This window comes from Pangasianodon hypophthalmus, chromosome 11, assembly GCF_027358585.1.
Source record: "Pangasianodon hypophthalmus isolate fPanHyp1 chromosome 11, fPanHyp1.pri, whole genome shotgun sequence".
NCBI classification, from domain to species: domain Eukaryota; kingdom Metazoa; phylum Chordata; class Actinopteri; order Siluriformes; family Pangasiidae; genus Pangasianodon; species Pangasianodon hypophthalmus.
In genome coordinates this window covers 15,098,728-15,121,328 of record NC_069720.1, presented here as the reverse complement: position 1 = coordinate 15,121,328, position 22,601 = coordinate 15,098,728, and the positions used below count along the sequence as shown (strand labels likewise).

At 39.2% G+C, this 22,601-nt stretch overlaps 1 protein-coding gene and 1 long non-coding RNA gene across 9 annotated transcripts in view; one reads left to right on the top strand and one right to left on the bottom strand.

The window, feature by feature from the left end:
• Positions 1–21,342, bottom strand: part of frem1b (Fras1 related extracellular matrix 1b) — a 29,247-nt gene extending 7,905 nt beyond the window's left edge. The window contains exons 1-25 of one of the 5 annotated variants that reach the window (XM_053237930.1): positions 21,149–21,342; positions 20,933–21,060; positions 19,883–20,136; positions 19,165–19,259; positions 18,719–19,008; positions 18,173–18,372; positions 17,693–18,016; positions 17,384–17,492; positions 16,597–16,728; positions 14,026–14,370; positions 13,751–13,893; positions 13,339–13,535; positions 11,943–12,033; positions 11,650–11,817; positions 11,143–11,351; positions 10,462–10,555; positions 10,027–10,279; positions 9,658–9,849; positions 7,064–7,249; positions 6,777–6,973; positions 6,070–6,295; positions 4,361–4,505; positions 3,718–3,859; positions 3,423–3,618; positions 1,840–2,104 (exon numbers count right to left, since the gene is read on the bottom strand). In XM_053237930.1, the coding sequence (XP_053093905.1) occupies positions 1,840–2,104; positions 3,423–3,618; positions 3,718–3,859; positions 4,361–4,505; positions 6,070–6,295; positions 6,777–6,973; positions 7,064–7,249; positions 9,658–9,849; positions 10,027–10,279; positions 10,462–10,555; positions 11,143–11,351; positions 11,650–11,817; positions 11,943–12,033; positions 13,339–13,535; positions 13,751–13,893; positions 14,026–14,370; positions 16,597–16,728; positions 17,384–17,492; positions 17,693–18,016; positions 18,173–18,372; positions 18,719–19,008; positions 19,165–19,259; positions 19,883–20,116 (4,433 nt within the window). In that variant the 5' untranslated portion in view covers positions 20,117–20,136; positions 20,933–21,060; positions 21,149–21,342. Of the gene's footprint in view, positions 1–1,839; positions 2,105–3,422; positions 3,619–3,717; positions 3,860–4,360; positions 4,506–6,069; positions 6,296–6,776; positions 6,974–7,063; positions 7,250–9,657; positions 9,850–10,026; positions 10,280–10,461; positions 10,556–11,142; positions 11,352–11,649; positions 11,818–11,942; positions 12,034–13,338; positions 13,536–13,750; positions 13,894–14,025; positions 14,371–16,596; positions 16,729–17,383; positions 17,493–17,692; positions 18,017–18,172; positions 18,373–18,718; positions 19,009–19,164; positions 19,260–19,882; positions 20,207–20,932 lie in introns of all 5 variants that reach the window. The other 4 variants (XM_053237929.1, XM_034309002.2, XM_053237927.1 and 1 more) reach the window with 4 other exon arrangements.
• Positions 679–11,806, top strand: LOC117598447 (uncharacterized). Of its 4 annotated transcripts, none has more exons than XR_008302603.1 (5): positions 679–885; positions 7,931–8,097; positions 10,037–10,139; positions 11,154–11,339; positions 11,673–11,806. It is a non-coding gene; the product is annotated as an uncharacterized LOC117598447 (long non-coding RNA). The 4 variants fall into 4 exon arrangements; XR_008302601.1 differs by having other exon boundaries at positions 7,850–8,097; XR_008302602.1 differs by lacking the exon at positions 679–885 and adding an exon at positions 6,209–6,337 and having other exon boundaries at positions 7,850–8,097.
• Positions 21,343–22,601: the final 1,259 nt, after the last annotated feature.

Genomic DNA, 22,601 nt, shown 5'->3' with positions numbered 1-22,601 from the left:
CTGCCCTTACCATTGCTTCACATTTTGCTCAGTAATTGTGCCCAGAGCACCACTCATATGGTAGCAACTGCTGAGACAATGCCAGACAGAAATTATTACTCTCCTAATAATGCCCATTCATCATCCACCTGTCACCAGCGAGCAGGGGGATGAACAGGGCTCCCCAAAAAACACCTTCTGCCTCTCTTTCCCTCTCTGTCCCTCTTGGCTTCGGCCTGAGTTGCTGTCGGCACTCAGTTTTGACACACAGGTGTTCGCTCAGGTGTTTCCCCGGTTAGAGGGTCTGTTGTCTCAAGCTGCTTGCTGTAAGCGCAAATACAAGATGTTTGAAAAACATCCTCTGTGTACCAGCCAGTGCAATGGCTTTAATAGATCAAATATCCAATCATGGTTCTGACTGTTTACTGTGTTAGGTCTCTGGTACTTATGTTGTCTAGCAGCAAAGTAGCTGAGTTGTAACTGTTGACTTGTAAATGTTGTTATACTGGACTCTGCATTGCACCATGCTGTTGTGACGGCACACATTGGCATGGAGTTGAGTTGCTGCTCAACCTCTCTTAAGCAGCACCATCATCAGACTTGGCTGAAAGAGGCTTGTGTGCTCCCAGCTGACCGTGAAGTGAAACTCAGCCAAGGTTTTGGGTGACAAACCAAGTCACAAACACACATGAGAGAGGCAGGACAGGTCAGCCATACGCTGCCTTCTCTGAAGTCTGCCTCCTGTCAAATTGGCTGGAAAAGTACATAAATATTGTGGAATGCTCCAAATTCTCTAATTTTCTCTTTTTTTTCTCACTGCTATAATATGGCCATCAGAAGACTCCACTATGTGCTGCTTTGCCTTGTTGTTTTCACATACTCAGACTGCCTACTGAAACACTTGGGGTAAGTGATAGAAAAGAAATCACAATACATAAGGTACATCACTACTAGTTTTGCTAACAGATATTTTGGGACCAAAATAAAGTAAATGTTAATTACTCACAATTGTGTTTTTGAAATAATATTTGTAGATAATTTTTTTTATACTAAAATGCCCTACAAACATCTCTACTCTGATTCAAAATGCCAGAATCTGTGAACATGTATGAATACTGGAAAGACATTAATGTTCTGCTAGTCAGTTGGCTAATGCTAGTAAACTAGCTTGCAACACAGAGTGGGATTTCAGTGTATGTCTTGGTTTATATTCTTATACTCTCAGTGATTTCTTTAACAGGAACAAAACCTGGCAAAATATACTGTAAAAATCAAAATTACTTTATTTATTATAGCTAGCATTCATTATCGTCTATCATAGCGTGTAGATTCTGTGGCCAAAAGTTTTTTTTCATGATATCTTCTAATAACCTGCATATTGCCGTGATTGGTCCAAAGCCAAGGAGCTTATTTCACGATGTCCCGACCTATGAGCTTGAAACAACACTCCCTGAATACAGAAATAGTCCTTGTTCCTTGTTAAAAAAAAAAAAAAGAGAGATCCAAACACCAATCTGTATAATCCGTATCAGCCATATAAAAGAGATTAAGGAATTAAAAACTGAGTTATATCTACATGTTCCAATGGCATATTTTGACATAATCTCCAATAATGTATTCACGATTTGAATATCATAATGTCATAGTGCCCACACCTCGCTGCAGCCTTATTCTTAACATCACCGTAATTCATTGCATTGGACTATTATGCACCTCATCAAGCATCTCTCTCTCTCTCTCTCTCTCTCTCTCTCTCTCTATACATATATATATATGTATATATATATATATATATATATATATATATATATATATATATATATATATATATATTAAATGTTCCAACCCAATGAGACTGACCTGAAGGAGTCGTGGTCAGTAGAATGACTGTTGTCGTGAGTGTAGCACACTCGGTGTGAAGCCACATCCATCTGGGTGAAGGAGAGCAGAGGTATTCCTGGGTACTGGACTATGTGCAGGTGTCCATGTTTAGGAGGGACAGTCACGGTGTAGACGAGCTCAAATGATTGGCTTCCACTGTCTGTAGCCATCAGAATGTCTGTGGTCAGTACAACCCTTTCCCCCTCCGATATAGTCATGGGCTTAGTGATCAGAGAAATGTCACCTGACAGAGGCAAACAGACCAGGAAATGAAGAGTACATTTGTATAAGGTATATGGAAATGTCAAAACTGTAGAAGAAAATATTTCAGAAATAAGAGAATGTTATTCTTGAGAATAACAGAGAATGTAATTCTAAGTGTTATTTTGAAGTATTTTGAAGTTTAACAGTCAAATCTTAATTTATTGAAATGGAATTATTCGTAACCCCTCAAAGTGTAGTTTGCCACATTTTAAGAAATAGGGAGTTAAAAACCTCAGTTAATCCTGAACGTGTTTCAGGCCTAGTGTTACTGCATAATAAAACAATAAGAGTCTTAGCATGTACCAGTATGCAAAGGAAAACCATGCAATATTGGGAATAAAGCGGTGGGCCATGTAGAGCTTCCATGATTATGATATAAATGTTGGTGCATCTGTGTCTTTCTGTTGTCTAATTACATCAAGCAATTTATCATTTAATGTAAAAAATATGGTCCTTATATGACTATAGGAATTCACCCTTTGTTCTAATGGCTATAGTAAAGTTCATTCTGTAAAAACCACATCCAATATCTCACAGTGACAATGATGCCAAACTAAATACAAAGTAAACTTGTACTAAAAGTGACTTTGTAGGAGTGGTGTGTCATCCCTCAGTGGCCGAGGGGACAGCTCTAGGAACAAGGACGCGGCTACAGTTGTTGGCACTCTCGTCTGTTAATAACTCACACTCATTGGGAGGTAGAAAGTGGTTCAAAAGTCTCACCTCTGCTCCACCTGAATCAGCAGCACAGACCTAGAAGCCACTGTTTCACCCCCTTGGCCAAGGGAGGGCCATACTTACACTTATACATGCACATAGATTAAATCTATCAAATTGTTGTTTTTTTTTTCATTCTTTGACTAAGAGAAAAACACAGATGGACTACAGACTGGTCCTGCAAATTGTCACTGGCACTGTTATGATCAACAGCCACTGTTACTGTGTCTCTGCAAAAATTTACTACAATAATTGTTTGAATTTAACAGCTTCTGTTAAAGGAGCAATTTGTATTTTATGAGGTTTGTCCTGTTAGCAAGAAGAACTATAATTGCTTAAGTCCAGTTAAAACACTGACAACCCTTCCCCTCTACACAAAATGATTTCAGCCCCTCTGTTGAAACTATGTACACCTCATGGGGTGTGGCCAGTTTCTGGGCCAGAAAAATTTAATCATAAGCCTGAAATTAAAAACTGGCCAAAGGAACAGTATGGAACTTGTTGAAATGATCTGATTATTGCAGGTCTAGAAACAGTTTTAATATTTACAAACTGAACCTGGTGAAACTTGAGGCACATACCTTTCTGAACAGTTTGGACAGTGATGAAGAAACTCTGTGGAGGTGTGTCATTGTCTCTGTCACTGAGGAAAAAGTGGAAGTGGTCATGACCTTTGAGCCCACTGAATGTAGTGTGTTTGTACAACAGGCGGTTCATCTCCACATCCGCCTGTGTAAAGTTTTGACCTGCGTTCAGGTCGGTCAATCCAGCCTCTGTCTGCACACAGTCACATGAGACACACCAACATGTTTTAAAAGGCTTTGTAAAAAAAAAAAGCCCCAGTGTTTATCATGTGTAATGTTACATGAAGCTAACCTTGAGTTGCAGAAGGCCAAATCTGGGGCTCGCATTAAGAATATAGTAGACCTGGTTACTGGGGGTGTCAAGGTCTTCCGCCTCCAGCACCACACTGGAGATCACCCTCCTCTCCAAAGCCTCCACCTCTAAACCTGCATTCCTGCACACATAGAACAGCGACAGAGCAAGAGATGCTGAGGCCACAGTGGGTGCTCATGCCAAGCCTGCAAGCTCAAATGAGCCTTAAACAAATAAATATGTAAATGCGTCAGAGCCAGATGCCTCTGTCAGGAACAAAAGCAAGCATGACTGGCCTGTATGGCCTGTCATCACAATTAGTAATGACACAAACAACAAGGAAATGATTGTGTGCCAAAAAATATTATTTCTGCTGGGTTGTTTGCATGAGCATTCTTTGCCAAATCATGGAGTCAAAAAATTCACATCTTAGGGTGGAATAAAATGCCATAAGTCAGTGTTAAGTCATTCCCAGTCACTCAGTCAAGAGGATGCAGATTTCCCAACCACATGTGCAGAACAGGCTGTGTTGCCCCCTAAAATCCACCCCCTCTCTCTGTTGTGTCCCTGTCCAGTCTCCTCTGCAGAATCCCCTCCTTCTGTCTGAATCTCTGGCTTGGAATTTGTCCCAGGGTGTCCTTACTTTATCAGCCGGGGCATTTCATCATTGACTGGTAGGATGTGGACCCATGCAGTCCCCTGGACAGCATGCCTGCCATCTGTCAGCTGCATGGTGAAAGTGTCCTCACGGGTTTCTGTGTCATCGTGCATATACATGATCTTCATTCCTGCAAACCACAAAAAGAGGAACAGTCATGAGATGTTTGGATAAGGAGGCAAAGTGATGGAGTAACACATACAAATGAGTCTTAAAGGAATAATTTAGCCCAAAAATGTTCACACTTTTTCCCTTACTTCAAATATAGTTGATCTGTCAAGACATGTTGTGTGTGCAAAAGGCAAGTTTATAGCTACCACTTTAGCATTGTGACAACATGCTTTCCTTAAACGTTGTTGACATTTTAAATACTCTCAAACTGTTGATTATGTGATTTGTGTGGACACCAGCGGTAGAAACAATACAGGTAGACGTATGGAAAAAGTATCTACATTTAAACATAATCAAGTATTCAATAGTAAAAGTAAATATATATTTTTAACTGATGAAAAGAGTTGACCACAAGTTCATCATGCCCGGTTCTGCATGACTAGCTAGTTTGCTAATCAATCAGTCATAAGGAAAATATTCAACCTAGAATTTGTAATATTCTATATCTAATATTTAAAGTTTAATAACCCATTTGGAATGAAGTTTGGAATTAGCAACAAAAAAAGTAACTGAAAAGCTAATTTAACAAGCTGATTTATAAAATTTAACAAGATAGCTAATTTATAAACTAATGTACAAAACTTAATCAGCTAGTTTATCTTAGCTTACCTTTAATGTAAAGTTAACTTAACTCAGTACACTTCTTTAGCTTTAACGGTAAATTTTACAGGCCAATATTTCATTTTTATGTGGGAGGCATATGTATGAATGTAGGAATCACTAACTCCAGCAAACATCTTATGAAAAAATAAGGAAAAAAAGAAAGAAAAAAGAAAAATCTCATAGCCTTTGAGATTTGTAATGGGCACTTTTAAGTTCTAAATGGAAATCTAAGGAGTAAAGATTATGCTTTTTCTTTAAAAAAAAAAAAATTACAAATTCAGTTTCAATAATATTTAAGAAAAGCTAAATCCCCTAAACTAATAGGCTACATAAGTACAGGAATGAAGTACAATTGCTCAAGTATTTTCCACAATATGTTGATTTGCTAAATTATATGTCTATAAGCTAAACTGGTAGCTATAAGCCTATTTACTTGTAAGTAACATTTGTATAAATTTTATTTTTGGATAAACTATTACTTTAATGCTGTCTTCTTTATTGTGACCTTTGACAACCTCGTTAAACTACAGTTTTGTTGCCAGACATGCTGTACCAATGATATCAACCTTACTACATGAGGTTTTGTTTTTGCTAATTTCCTGATCATCAACATTTCTGCGGATCTACATCACTTTCTAACAGGAAAAGCTGCGCACTCACTGTATACACAGTGGCTCTGAGGTAATTTTTTCAGGAAAGGCTTTTGCAGATGTGGCAGAAGCACCAGAGGCACTCCATGACCTCTGTCTCCTGCAACATCTGTTCAGCAAGTCTGGACCCCAGAGAGAACAAACCAGAGCCCTCTGGGAGACACAGGGGCAGCCAGCCTTGTGGTGAGGCACTGCACTGATAAACCTCCCATTCCACCCCCAATGCTAAACAGAGCTCCAAACCAGAAGGGTTTGTGAAGAGAAGCTGACCTTGTCCCAGTGCTTGTACAGTAAAGGAGTGCACCAGTAGACTCCTTTGCAAAATCTCTTTGTCCATATCCTTATATTGGCTCATGTCAAGCCCATAGATCCCATGCAGCAGAGTCCCGTGAGCAGGAGGAACAAGGATGGTGAAGCTCAGAAGATTAGGTGGAGCATCAAGGTCTACTGCATCTAGAATGGCAGGGTTGAGATTTTTCATTCCTCCCTCCATGACCTTTAGTGAGAGAAGAGAATAGAATAGCAGAAGGACAGAGAAGTAAGTTCACTGAGAAATGACTACACTGAAAAAAATAAAATCATTCATCTTCAGTAAGTGCTTTATCCTGGTCAGAAATATGTGGTGGGATATCCCAAAAACATTGGGTGGGAGGCAAAAATACATCCTGGATGAGACACCTGTCCGACACAGGGCTCCATCCACACAGACATTCTGGGGCAATTTAGCATATCTAGTCCACCTAATGACATGATTTTGGGAGCTAGGAGGAAGTTGGAGAACATAAAAGAAGCCTATCAGGACAACAGGTGAAACTTCAAACATTCAGTAACCCAAGCTCAGGATCAAACTAGGGACCCTGGAGCTGTGTGACACCCAGAACAAGACAAATTACCTATAGTCAAAATCTGTTCAGTTGATCGTCTTTTGCCATGTAGTACAGTATTATGCATTCAGTAGAAGTGAAAGTGTGACTAACTGTGAAGTTTTGCAGAAACAGAGATGGAGCCTCATCATTCGTGGGGTTGATTATGATGTAGAAAGGTACAGGTTCAGACTTATGGACTCCATCACTGACACTAACGGTGAAGTGGTCTGCTGTGGGCTCCACACCCAGATGAATCGACTGGACATAGTTGATGAATCCAGAGCTGAGATGGAGCTGACTGAAAGAAACTTCATTCAGACAGTATCACTTAGTGAAAGTGTAAAAGACAGAGTCATGTAGTCATTAGATTCAGGTAGGACCCAGGAATTAATACTGACCCACTTGGATTCCCGCATTGCTCTTTTCAAAGCCTGGGGAGGGAAGGGTGTTCTCCAGAAAGCCATACTGAGGTGGGATCTCCAGGAAGAAGTTTAAATGGTCTGGCTTAGTGTCAGGGTCTGTAGCCGTCAGCAGATCACCACAGAGACACACAGCAGATCCCTCATCCACCACCAACATTTTTCCTAACAGTGATACAGATAGATAGATTCTTCTTCTTCTTATTATTATTATTATTATCATTACAAGATACAGGTAAAGAAAGCATTCACTGCTGAGATGCACAGTAAAGCAGTACTCTAGGGTTTTCTATTTTGTGTATCTGTAGCTAGTGAGTGATTACTATTGACAATTTTGACATTTTTCCTTGTAAAGAACAGAAAACCCATTTATTTCAAAACTCACTTACAAGAGAAGTCTAAATGCAGTAGTTGAATTCTGTCACTAAATGATTTAAATACATTGAAATACCTGAAATACTATATATAAGACATTTAATACTATAGCTCATACCTTTATAGCCAAAACTTCAAGCATTGTAGAACTACAGCCCAAAATCATTATGGTTCCTTACAGATTTTGTCATATACTTATGTCATAAAGTGAAAATTAAACACTTATGTGTTGGACGTTGCAATGTTGCACTAACTCACAATGCTCTTTTACTGATATTTTTATTAGCTGTTAATTATTTTACCTAGTGCATGTGAAAATAACATTCTACACTGAGATACTTTTATTTCCTTCCATGTCTCTTGCTCACCATCTCTGTCTCATTGTTTCAGTCTGTCTCTCTCTCTCTGTCCTGCCTGCTATCCTGACCCCTACATTCCCTCTCTTGCTCCACTCTTTGGGCTCTTGGCCAGGCTGCTGCCACCTGGATGCTGATAAAGCCATCATTCCCACACTTACTGGCATCTGCTCCCATTTACTCCACTGATAAATGATGAATGGGGAATGGGCACAGAGGAGGTTGTTTGGATCACACGCTACAATAAGGACAGAAATGAATGGCCAACAGTCTGCAATCAAGGTGATAAAACATTATACCTCAGCAAGGAAAGTGGAAAATCCAGATTTCCCTTTGTTTCACTTGCTTAATGCTTTAATGCCTGTCATTTTTGTTTTACTTAGAGTAAATTAATTAAACAACTATGTTTTGTCAAAAACTAGTCCAGTGTATGGTGTGTGGTAACAATTATGCAGAATACCTTCCAAGGATTTCGAGATTTAGGGGATCATCGGAATCTAGTGAATGAGCTAAAACTTGGCAGGAGGAAATACAAAACAGAGGCTGTGTTTTTGTCTATTCTGAACATAGCATGCTCTATTGTGTTTTTCTCTAACTCATTGTTCATTTAGCTGCGGGTACATGTATATGCTATCTGTTCTACTGCTTTCCTGCTGTACTGTAATCCCAATCAGCTGCGGGTGCTAACCGTATGTATACTGAGATTTCATGTAGGATTTTAACCAACATCCACATCCTTTGCGCCTTTCTCTCATTGTTTCCCAGTGGTCACTGTTTTTAAATGATAACCACAAAGTGCATGTCAGTCTAGGGAGTTAGTGAAAATCCATATCCTGAGCTTTTGTGCCAGTTTGCCTTGAATGTATATGTGCCTTCCTTATACGGGAGTGTTGGGGGTGAGAGTAGACATGTCTCAAATTAACTCTGAGCTGCATACTTTGTGCATTTGTGGAAAAGGTTAGTGAAAGTGGGTCACTAAAATGGATTTTTACACTGCGACACTTTAAAAAATCCAAAAAAAAAAAGCAGTCTAACACACTGTGGAAAGTATTATCTTCCCTCTTCTGCATACATGAGCTCACAGCCACCCACGATTAGCTAGTCTTGTTGTGATTGACAGGTTCTCAGCCACAGATGGTTATGGCAATGCTGGAATTCAAACCCAAAATCTTTGGAGGAGAGGGCAAAAGCGTTTCCATTGTGCCACTCAGAAGTCTATTCCTATTTTTTTGCACTATTTATTAGCTAAGTAACAAAGAAATACACTACCTCTTTAAAAAGCATCATTGGGATTGATAAGCTTAGTTAGGAGAAACTTAAGCCAGCTATAGGACAAAATATCACAGTAGCATCATTTGGATTGATTTGCAGTATAACCTCAATATAACCTGTACTTTGGTTATGGCACATGTTCATACTCTACATTGTAAAATGCTTTGTACATTGGCACTAGAGTCAAACCAGTCCGGTGGGAGACACTGCAAAATGACTGCATCCTACATCAGTTTGCTACATACCGCACAAATTGATTTGAGACAGATTTGATTTGAGACAAGTTGATTTGACACAGACCCATAAATTACTCAGTGCTCTCTGCAGGCTGTAGCACATTACAGACTACAACAATACAGCCCAAGCCCCTTTGCATAAATTATGAGGACTGTTATTAAAATTAATTAATCATACATCATCCAGAGACTTAAATGCATTGACCATTAGTCATCAGGCAACAGAAATTGTCCACATACAAGACCATTTTATATGCAAAAACATACAAGATATCTGCCAAGAATCTAGCACATCTTTCTGCAAAAGTGCTATAGATGTTTAGGAGATCTTTACCTATAATTATGGATGGTGCCTTGTTGTTGACAGGAATCACAGTGACATTAAGGTCATACACAGGAAGTGTCCCATGTAAAGGGACAGGTGGTGGGACTGCATCTTCTTGGCAGCAACCGTCTGTCCCGGCCTCTCCATCAGACACTATAAGAGTAACAGTGTCTGATATGGGATCTGGACCAATTTCACCTCCTAGACACAAAATGAGAACAAAAAATTTGGCCATACTAGTATGTAATGTGCATTGGTTTCATTTACTCATTTCTTTGAAACTTGAGCAAGTGTTGCAGAATACAGGTGACCCTACAGGTTCATTCAAAACTGTACTGTACTGTACTGTAACTCATTGTATTTTGTCTATTCTCTCACCTGTGTGCAGGTAGAAGATGAGGCCATTGAGCACGTCAAGCTGAGAGAACTTGTCCACGATGACTCCGTTCCTCTGCAGCACCCCATGGGTTGGAGTCCGAGCCAGCATGTAGGTGAGTCGGGTATCATCACTGTCTGCATCTGTAGCAAATAAATACTCAGCAGTAATCTGCACACGACTGCCTTCCTTGCAGGACAGCCCATCTTTCAGGCCTAAGCCAAGCTGTGGGGGCTCATCATTCACAGGGAGGATCTAAACATGGGAACAAACACTTATTTAAAACATAAACAGCTTATTTATAACATATTTGAATTAGCATTATTTGCAGTAGTTTAGGTGTTTGTCAATTTCTTGGTTTCCCTTAATAAGACAGTCTTGGATTTGGGTTCCTGAATTTTATTTAGGTCTATTTTATATACTCATTTGTCACTCACCTGCACCAGAAGTTCACTCTGAGCAGAGTTGATTCCATCTGTGATTGTAAGGCCTATGCTGTCCCTTGTAGTCTCAGAATCGTCATGGATATATCTACCACAAAAAGGACACTAATCATAACAATGGGCTGTATTCAGAGTTGGTGACTTAAGTCCAAACGTTACAGCAATATTTATGCAGGGTTAATTTACTTGTTTTCAGAGTTGGGTTACTCATGTACTTAAGCTGATCTTCTGGACGTGCCATTTAAATTATGCAGATGAGCTTAAGTACATGAGTACTTAAGCTGATCTTCTGGACGTGCCATTTAAATTATGCAGATCACCTACTCAAGATTAGCCAAATGTTTCTTGAGTAGAGGTGTCAGATTTGGGATTTTTCAATAGCATCTAAACCACTGCCTTTAAACACAACTACTTGCCTTTATGCCTGAAAACAAATAGAGGGTAGAAACTGCAGATACACATGCATGCAATTATTGTGCAGCTATCTAAACAGAGCTTATGTCTGTAGTTTCAGTATTCCGTAGGACTGAATACTGACATGCCCAGTTTCTTTATTAACTCCTCTCTATGCATGCGTAACTAACGCTGAATACAGGCCAATATCTTTAAAGGGTCTGAGGAAATGAAAGTGAGTCTTCACCTCCATACACTGTTTTGTCCTAACTACAATCCTACCTGACCCTCAGTGTTTTTAGGTCCTGTAGTTGGAAGCTTTCCCCTTCTGATAGAACCACTCCCTGCAGCTCCAGTCTGCCATGCCGGGGTTGTGTTCGCACCTGCACCCTGAGTTTCTCCTTCGGACTGTCAGCATCACGCACCAATAGGTGCTCCTCCATCAGGAAACTACTTCCACCTTCCTCCACCCTCAGCAGGTTAGTGAACATCTGCGCATTACGAGAATAGACATGTTAAACGTTATAATATTCCTCACTTTGAATCATGTTTTCATTGGATATTGCCAGCAGTGGATTGCAAAAAAAAGGGGAATGGTGGGTTCAAACAATGAGTTTGAACAAGTGAACATGTCCTACAAGTAGTGTACATAGTGTACATATTCTCTTCACACGAAGGTTTTTCAAAACTTCTATGCATATTAAAAAAAACCTACTTAACAAATCCAACATAAATGCTATTCAGTATATTCCAAAAGTGCAAGTATTTAATTTTGGGCAGCTACATTACCTCTGGAACCTGATTGTCCACAGGTGTGACTGTGATGTTGAAGATAAGTCCAGTGAGCACGCCGCCCTGTTGGTCATTTACAGAGAAGACAAACTGCACGAAGAGTGGCTCAAGACCGATATCCTCAACAGGGGGCATGTAGGCTATCTTGTGGTGGGTTACTGCATGCTTAAGGAAAACAACAAGCAATACAATGCAATATTTCTGCCAGGGACCAACAAACTCTGTGGAACATACTCAGAAGATTTGCACAAATGATCTAAGAATGAAACCTAGTGTATAAAATGTCAAACCTGAGTAAATGACTTAAGTACTGGAATCATGGCATCTTTTTTCATGGATTTTGTAGTTTCTGTGTAGAAGAGTCTACCTGCATCTGGTAGCCTTTGAAAGAAAGACATTCAAAGTAATCATTTATTTAGACAAACCGAAAAGATATTTCTTTAGCCTAATCTCTGCCTGCAACATCTGTGGCATATGTGCAATTAACTATTATTATTATTATTATTATTATTAATTTTTTTTTACTGTTTTTGGAACCCATTTATAGTGGAAGTCTAAGTGCAGTTTTTGTGGTAGTTAATAAGTAAATGTTTATATAAAAATGTTTTTGTAGAACACTTTCATGGGATAAATGTATTTGTTAAATAACCTCTAAATTTATAATGAATACTTTAAAATTGTGTTAAATGTTTGCATATTTGAAACATTTATTGATGAAATTCAAAAACTGAACCTTAGACTTAGTGTGGTTTGAGTAAAATGTCTTCACTTTTCACTCTTTTCTGTGTACAGGAAACCATGTCAAAATTCTTGTCTGTGGTAATCACACGTGCCCTATAGACAGACGTTTGATAGAGATTATATTACAAAATGCTGTTTTTTCTTTAGTATCTTCCATTATAATGTGTTCTTTCTACTGTGTTGTAATACACTATACTTCAATGCCCATGATACATTCTTTCATCACATTACAAGTTCATTATCTTCTGTAACAGCTTTATCCTGGTCACAGCTTGCAGTGGACCCAGACACTATCCCAGGAATATTAGGTTTAAGTTGGATAGGACACTCAGATTCTTTCAAGTGATGTAATAAAATCATTATAAGTCATATTACTTATTAAATAGCAGCTGCATGACCTGTTTTCAGAAATGTGAGAGAACTTGGGGAGAAACCCAAGTTCTCTCACATCTCTCTATTGCTGCGTTCCCTCTAATGGCCTCCTGTATCTGCTTGCGTCAGATTTAAAACACTGATGCTTCCCTTCAAAGCAAAAAATGATACCTGAAGGCTCTTAACAAACCCCACTTGACCCACCAGCCCTCATGATACATGGTTGACTCTACATCAAGACTCTGTACTGGCACCCAGGTTATGGAAATAACTTCCCCTGGCTATCAGAACAGCTGAGTAGCTGGTGGTCTTCAAACAAAGACTGAAGACCCTCTTTACTAAGCATTGATTTTTTTTTAAATGCTCAACTTGTACTGTTTTGTTGCCATACCATAACAGGGTTTTAGCTTAACATTATTCTTAGACGCAGATGTATTTCTACTAGCATTAGGATATGTTTTTGATGGAGATTCCATGCACTTCTGTTAGTAACTCTGGATAAATGCTATGACTGCAAATGTAGATGTAAAAATAATGTTTTTTTTTCTTTAGTTAAGGAGATTGAGCACATACTGAGGTTTGTTAGGGCTGAAACAGGATTGGGTGATGAAGTACATCAGGTCAGTGTCTGGGTGCTCGGGGGCTTGGAAGTGAAGGTGGCTCTGTGTAATATAAACAAGCTCCGTCTCTTTAACTGTGATGGAACGGACTGTGCCGGAGACCTCCACTGGCAGCTGGTCCTTCACAGGGAACACGTGGACCACCACTGTCTGTAGATGAGGCAAAGGACAGAGTCAGATACAATCCACCTGAATCTAATCTTAGCCTTCAAATGGTAATATATTCCTAACAGTACTGACTGACATATGTATTATATAATAATTATTATTATTTATTACAACAATACTAACTGAAGGCAAGATAATAATGATAATTATAGTTATCGTATATTGGCTAGTCAGTAATTTGCACATGACTTCCTCACATGTCTGTCAGATAGATTTGGTGGTTCATGGATGTCAGATAGGATGAAGTCGAATGAGTCTTCAAAAATCTCCTCTCCTGTGTGTTTGTAGTAGATCAGGCCCTGTAATATGTCCCTCTGCATAAATGTCTTCACTGGAACACCTGCCAAACACCACCACTGACTCAAATAATGATTTACACTGATCATATTAAACAACAGGCAATGCCATCTGAATGCCATCTGATGACTGAAGCTGGTTTTGGTAATACTGAAATATTGAAAGCGTTACATACCTGGTTCATGTGCAGAGCTTTTCCTGACTATGTTTCCTGCACTGGGGAAAGTAACAAGCTGGTAGTGAATATAGTCATCGCTGGAATCCAGATCTGATGCCATAAGCATATACTCTTCCACCAACACTGAACCCCCCTCCTGCACCTCAAATGCTACGTTGTTGATAAGAAAAGGAGGAGTGTCGTCTTTAGGGAGGATGTTGATGGGAAACTTGTGACGAATGCTGTGGCGTCCATCTGTGATTCTGAAGACGATGTAGTCCCTCGTGGTGTCGCTATCAGAATGATGATAAACCACCATGCCCTCACGGAGGTCCTTCACTTTGAACATGAAGCCCTTTCCACCTGGACAGCAATAAAAGAAATGAGGCTTTTGTTCAGCAAGACATAGTCTGGATCACAGGAAAGACACAATGAATCATTAAAAACACAAGAAAGCCGTAGTTGCAGTAGTTGTGCCATTGGATAATTGGCAAATTATGTATTCCAATGTCAAGACAGTCTAATAATAACATGGACTCTGACATCATAAAATCCTTTAATTTTTCTTTCATTCATTTTCCATTCATTGTTTAATTTACAGAAAAATAAAGCATGTGCTCTGGCTCTGCCTTAATGCAGAAAAAAGAGGGCATATTTCTCTAGATGCTCCCCATCTTCCGGTTGCCAGAAGGAGTGCAGGGTATGGCCAGACTGAGCAATGACTGAACAATGACTGGTGTAGTAGGAAACCTAATTAGCAGATTTATTAAGGGAGAAATGTGTACAACCGAGGAATTGGGCCCAAAGTTGAGTGTGGGCACTGGGCCCAGAAAAAAAACAAGTTCTGTGTAGACACTTGTTTCAGAGGGCAGTGTGTGGAGCAAATGAAACATTGCAGATTATATTACTGGGCTATGACCCTGTTCTCAGGAGACTGTAAGTTTGAATCCCATCAATCCCATAGCCATTTACGGCTGGGAGTCCAAGACAGCTTAATTGGCCTTGCTCACTGGGTAGTGTCACTATGACAATTAGATTGAAAAACAGGGAGAAAGATGGCATTTCTTTTCTCCTCTGTTGATTTAAGTGACTCTAGCTAGTCTTGAGCATGTATATGTGAGCTAATGTATATTGTAGAAGGCAATTAGTACTGTCCTCAAAGCATGTTCAGCTGCGCTAGGTCTTGCTTCACACATCTCAGAATAAGTATCTTGTACTAAAGAATTGTACTAAAATACCAGACTTCTGTCATAGTTTTGTTCATGGCAGGAGTTCATATTCACATATAACGCCAGAAATACCATAAACACTAAATAAAGGACAGATCTGGTGTTGACTCAGAGAAAGATATGATGCTGATCAGGTAGTCCTCTATGAGGAAATGACTTCAGGCACTCAGCCATGAGACTGCTGCTTCTCCAAACCAGGAATGCTGGCACACCATGCAGGCACAACAATGTTTTCTGATCATTTGCTACTTTCAGCCATCCTTGAGTATAATATATGATTTGAACCTGTCAATGTCATTTAGCTGGTAAGACATTAATTACAACAACAATCAGCACTTTAATAAATATTCCAATTTGTCTAAAGGTAAAAAATATTAAGAACATGCATTAACAGCTTCTTCCCAATTAGCAAACAAGTTGCATGCAACTTCACTGAAATATAATTTCTGCTGACACTGGTTAGATGTGTGCTCTACCTTGGTACCAATAATTATTTGGAAAACTGAAGGATCCTTATTGTCTTATTTGATTTCTAAGCAGGGAACACATTTCAGACTTGTTCATACTATATATATATATATATATATATATATATATATATATATATATATATATACTCATATGCCTTAATGAAATACTGTGGAATATTAACATTTAAAAACCTCATCTCTCTAACAAATCTAGCTAAGTTAACCATGCTGCCAGTGACCTTGTGTAGTACATCTCGCATGTGTGCACAGTGGCATGAAATGACATTAGCCTTTACAATCTGCTTTATTGAGGCACTATGCAAAAGCAAGCATCTTCTCTCCGCCCACTGGAGTGGAAGGAAAGACACTAGGACTCTGAAGATGTCTTTGTGCAGAGGGCCACTGGCAAAGTGTCATCAGTGCATTTTACACCTGATTAGTGAACACATGCTGGCCACCTCGCACATGTTTTCTGAGTCGTGCAAGCACAATAGACATGGAGCTGATCCCTGGGCCAAGAAAAGGTAGGGCAATATTCCCATAACATAAGAAATCTGTTTTTCATGTAGACATACTGTTTGGTCTACCACTTCAAAAATGTATACTTCAATCTTCTATGGAAGTCATTATGAAGTATAATCATTTTATAATCACTGTAAAGCCTGGGCCACTAAAATCCTACAAATAAGGAGGAAAGCATGTCAAAATTAACATATGGATAAACTCTTCCCTATTAAGTGGTTTTCCTGAACAGGAAGGTCTGTTTGCTTGCAAGCACGTCGCGGGGAGTGGAGAAGGCTCACTATCATCGTTATGAGATTCATCATAGTTTTGGAGACAACATGCAGATACCACCTGCTTGCTGATATGAAGATAATATATTATTCCACCTCGAACACTGAGTCGTCCATGTAGAGGACCGTCCACAGCTATCAGAGTCACGGCGTCTATGTTGTCATTATCGACAATCTGTAAGTTCTCCCACGTGATTGGTCTGGACTGACCCTCCAGTAGATCCAGCCCTATATGGAAAGAAGCATTACAGATATTAATGTCTGTAATGTAAAAAATATGGAAAATGTAACTAGTTGAATGCAGTGACTTAAGTAATGATTTTGACATTTTACATAATGTCTTATTTTGGTCAATATTGATATTATAATTCTATTAAATCAACACCAATATTTGTCCTTAGGCATGTTACTTTATTGTATTAAAGTGTTAAATATTTAAGTGTTAGATATGAACACAGCTAGAAAGATAAAAAATATCGCTTCAAAATATATCAAGTGAAAATATGAATTATGAATTATGGGACTAGGTTGAACAAATATATATGATTATTAACCCCATTTCTAAACATTTTACTAGAAGTTGGCAGGTAATTTTGGCTTATTACAAGCATTTATTTTTAGAAAGCTGTAAAATTAGTAAAAATGTCTATACACTTAAGACTCAATTAATAAATCAATAATATTTGTTTTTTTCTGATAATTCTATAATGAAAAGTATTAGATAAATCTTCTCATTATAGATGAGATATTTGGATACATGCAACATTCCTGTAACAAACAAACAAATAAATAAATAATCCATGATATCTAATGTTAGCGAGTTAGCTAATTTTAGATAACCTCACTTTAGCTAGGACCACCAGTCTGGACATATTTTAAATACCCAGATTCCAGGAGACTCGAGGAGCATTTGTTTCTGCTGTGCGGATTGAGATATGCACCATAATAGGAGGACTAGTTGTGAAGAAGCCATCTATAGCCTGGAAATCAACCTATGAAACAAGAAAACTGCAAATAAATGACTAATAGTTATTAAGAATTTTGCTATAGAACATAATAATAAAATTGAAAACATGAAGTAAATATCACACTCATATAGTGACACAGGATATCGATCTTTTTTATTATTTGAGCAAATGTTATCTCCTGTTCCTCTGAATCAGGACATATGACTTCTATCTGGTTTGCTCACCTCAATATTCTTTCTGCTGGTGTGGCTGCTGTTTGGGGGCTGATATGCAATCTTTATGTCATTCAGGTCTTGCCAAGAGAAGGAGAATACAGCCTTGGTATGATCATCCAGATGTGTGATGTAGCCCTCTGCTGGAGGCTTGGTCACGTTAAACACCAGCTGAGCCTGTGGGGTCTCATTGTCTTTGGCATCCAGAACAGCTGTGGTCATGGGGGTCAGGATGAACTGATCTACTTCTAGGATGAACATGGACATGAAAGCAGCATGGGGAGGCTGGTTCTGCATGGCTCCATGGATCAGGACTGGGAGCCAAACACTTTCCGTCTGAGGGAAGACATAGGTCATCAGTGAGCAAAAGGCACAATCTTTATTAGGTGTGTAAGCCCAGTGCTTCTGAATCTATAAATTGTAATTCGGTAATGCTGTAACAATATGTGAACTTACTGGTTATGTTTTGATGCATGAAGATTTTTTTTTTACCTTCAAGAGGGCTCGAGTGTTTTGATCTCTGATTTCTACTCGGAGTGGCACATAGTCAATTTCAGGTGAAGGAGGGCTGAGATGTTGGTACTTTAAGCCTGAAGTGAGGAACTCACTGCAACTGGCCTTCAGGAAGCGTACCTCTCTGGTGTTGTGGACACAGGCCTTATTTCCAGGGCAAGAAATAGCTGTTTGTCGACCTTCATGATGAGAAAAAAAATTCCCTTGTGAATTAAAAAGCAATCTTTTCTCATTGGATTTTTTTTAGTTGATACAAATTAATGTATGGTCTCAATGCCTAAAACAGATACTTCTTGTTCAGAAAAACCACTGAATAGGGAAGCATTTATAGTCAATTTTGACATGCTTTCCATCTTTATTTGTAGGATTATAGTGTCCCAGACTTTACAGTGATTATAAAATGATTATACTTCAAAATGACTTCCCGAGTAGATTGTAGTTTACATTTTTGAAGTGGTAGACCAGACTATGTCTTCATGAGTTGGAAAACATAGATTTTTTTATATTATGAGAATATTGTCCTACCTTTCCTCAGCCCAGGGTTCTGCACAGATGCCTGATCTGTCTGTGCCAGATCCTCTTTAATGACCTGACCCAACATCGGGACGCTGATCTCAGAGGTGAGGAGACGGACAGTACAGATCACATCAGGCTCAGATCTGAAGGTCAATACACTGCTGTCAATGGTGTTAGAAAGGCCGTAAAACTCTGAAACCACCAGAGGAACTTTCCCAAACTCTATCAGACTCCTCTGAGCTTCCAGAACCTGAACCTTCAGGAAGAACGTCTCAGTAAATGTCTCTGAATGTGTGAATCTGGAAAAAAGTGTGTATCTCTTGTTAATATACACCTTTCTAAACAAAAAGGAAGGTATACATTAATTGACATGGAAAACATGCAAATGCAATACAATAAAATGCTTACCAGGAGCAAAGAACAAAGATGAATAAAAGTTAAGTTACTGTGTGTACCTATAGACTCTCAGCATGACTGTGTCCTCCTCCAGTAATGGGCTCCCATTATGGATATATTTCACCTCATCAGGGTGGAAGTGGCAGTCAAAAACCTAAGACAAAAATCTAGGTCATTAGAAATCACATTCCTTTTGTATACAGTGCAGCACAGAGACAATTTTCTCAGAGTCTTTATTGCGGTATTTTCCATTTTTTTTCTTTCTTGCAAACATAGGGTAAAACACTGCTCCAGAACTGTTACCTCACATCTCCAGGGTCCCTGGTTTTGCAATTCATCCAGACTTAATGAATTGTATTTACTTCATGATGATTTAAAACATCAAAACTACAGTGTTTTTGTTAATGGTTTTAGATTTCTGATGGGGATCCATTTGGAAACTTTTGTGACGGAAAAGCCATTTGTTGTAGGTTTCTACATTTGCAGCTTTTCCTAGAGAACCATTTAGAGTGCTAGATCTAACCTTGAAGTCATGAAGCTAATATGGTAATGTCATTATGCAGCCATTCAATTTGCACTAAGAAATAAAACAGATGTTCTGCTAATGCAATCATGTCCGAGCTTTTGGACCTCTCTTTGCAACCCATCATGTAAAACCTGGCCACACCACTGGACAAGGTGTGCTAGATCAAGTAAACACTAGAGGCTGCTGTATTTGCACAAGCAGGTACTATGGTGTGACATGTTGGAAGAGGACATGGAATTTATGGACTTTACCTGCGGAGTAAGTTTTCCCACCCTTTGAGTCACAGGCTCATTGAGCACCACCTCCACTTTGCAGGCCTCTGAGGTCCCATCAGAGTTGAACTGCAGCTCTTCTGTGGTCACAGAAACACTCTGGCCTCGGATCACCCGCAGTCCATTGTTCAACCTCAATACACTTTCTGCCTGGGTCAGGGGCAGGATGAGGCTTAAGGCAACCAGTGTCCATACATGGTCCACCACCCCCATCTCTCTTGTTTGTTCAGCTGCTTTTGTAAACACAAGAAGTGGTATTGGACTTCAGAGAATGTCACGTTGCCAAGGGTTCATTTTTATAACCTAGGAAAAAGAGTATCACATCTGTGCAGTATAGAGACACTAAGGGTAGTATTAAATATTAGTATTAATATTAAACCACCCAAACCTGTGGAAATGGATTCACTTTTAAGATCAAAGTAACATGCGAACTCCAGATAGCCAGTCTATATTCAACAAAAGATAAAGTTGCAACAGAGCCTCCATTGCTACAGAGCCAGAAATGTGGTGCATGTAAGGTCTTTTCACAACTTAACATAGAGAAGATAAAGGAGAACTAACAGGAGGATGGAAATGGATGGATGCCTGAGTTGTGGTGATTCAAGGCAAATTAAAAGCTTGATTCTTTGTGAAAGTCTTAAATCATGTGACACTTGGAGGAGGCAAAACTGAGAGCAAGCCAAAGCTGGAGGAGATTTTTGAGCTTAAATCCAAACCTCATGATAATGAATCTTGTGTATTAGAACAAGGTATAAAAAACCCATTGAGCCCATTGCACTACATAACATGACTCCTGATGCATAAAACAAGCCTTTAAAACATGTTCAGACAAATCAGAGCACTGCTGTTACCTAAGGACACAATAAAAACAGCCCCAACACAGATACAAACTGATAAACTGCTCTTTGTCTCATTAGAAAATGACTCAATAAAACTGTGAATGGATTTGCGCTCTGTGGTCTCACTTTCTTATCAGGCAGAAACATAGCAGGGAGGCGAGCACAAGGAGCATGGAGGCATTATACATACCTGCTTCAGCTGACTCTCCACTTCAGGCCTTCTCTGCTGAGTGTTTGTGGGAGAATCTCCGTCTGCTCAGTGGTCCTGAAAGATTGCGGGGGGTCTGTGTGCATCCAGCCCCCTGCCTGCCACAACCTCTGTGACTCAGAAAAAAGGAAAACAAATAGAGAAAGAGAACGATAAGAAGAACAAAAGAAAGAAGGTCAACACATTTGCCCCACTTACCAGAGCTTAAAATGATGCAGTGCTACAAGGTAGGCAGAGAATGAGGGAGAAAGGTAAAATGGAGAAGGAGTGAGAGGGGAGGAAAAACTAGACCTTCAAACACAGGAAATGTGCAGAGCAGTTCCAAGAGTTTTTACTCCTCTAACGCTGCCTTTGACTCACAAACCCAGATGTTCTTATTCCCTAAAGAAGGCATGCCTTAGACCCCACTGTTCCCTCAAAGAGAAAGAAGGAGGAACTTGGAAAGCAAGAAGAAGTGAGAGATAAAAAAAGGTGGAAGACAAAGTAAAACTAAGTAAGTAAAAGGTATTTCAGTGTACACAAAGTTTGAAAGGCAGACCTGTTCGCTGAGTTCAGAGGACTTTGATGTTTTATGGCATTCAGGCCCTCCTGGGGGTGAAATGAACAGAAAAGGGTGTAACAAAGGGCTGTAACACACACAAACACACAAATACACACACACAGACACACACATACTCATTCACTTACTCCAAACTCATTTTATCCAACAGCCCATACATATTTAACCAACTCAGACTAGCACACACATTTCTCCACCAACCCGCACATATATAAGGGCTCTGACATACAACACTCAGTCATTCTCCCAGCAATGCATATACACACACACACACACACACACATACTGTCCACCAAACACTCAGCTTAGGTGGACCTGTGAGACAAAGACATGTCTCTCTGCTCCCTGCACGGCTGAGTGAACACTGATAAAGTGCCTTCCAATGCTCCATCTGTCCCGCTGCTCTGTGCTAATGACGTCGAGACTCTGATCCACAGCCTCACTCACAAACACTGATACTCATACTGAAGAATCACAATACGAAAGCACACATTAGTACTGCGTCAGATTTCGGGGTAAATTTAGTTATCATTAATATATTATAAACTTTATCATGAATAAACCATATGTAATATGAATAAAGTAATTAACACTTTTATCCATTGATGTTGAATTGACTATTAACTAAAAACAGGAATCACCAAAAATCAATGAATTAAGAATAAATTAAGAATTACCATCAATTAACTTAATTTATATATCCTTGACAGTGGTAGCTAAGTGGTTAAGGCAGTGGGCTACTAATCACTAGGTAGTGAGTCCAAACCAGGACCACCAAGCTGCCATTGTTGGGCCCTTGAGCAAAACCCTTACCCCTCATCTGTTGAGCTGTATCCTGTAAGTCACTTTGGATAAAAGCATCAGCCAAAATGAGATAAATGTAAATTTATTCTTGTTTGGTGGTTGATTTAACCAATTATTTACAGGCATTGGTTGACATGAGCAAATAAAAGTTCAAAATACAAGTTAATACAAGTTAGTTTGTATTAACTTGTATTTATTGATACTCATTTGAATGATAGCTAAATAATGAAACTGCCAACAAGTCTAGCCCTGTACAACATGAGCCCTTGTGTGTGTGTGTGAATATAT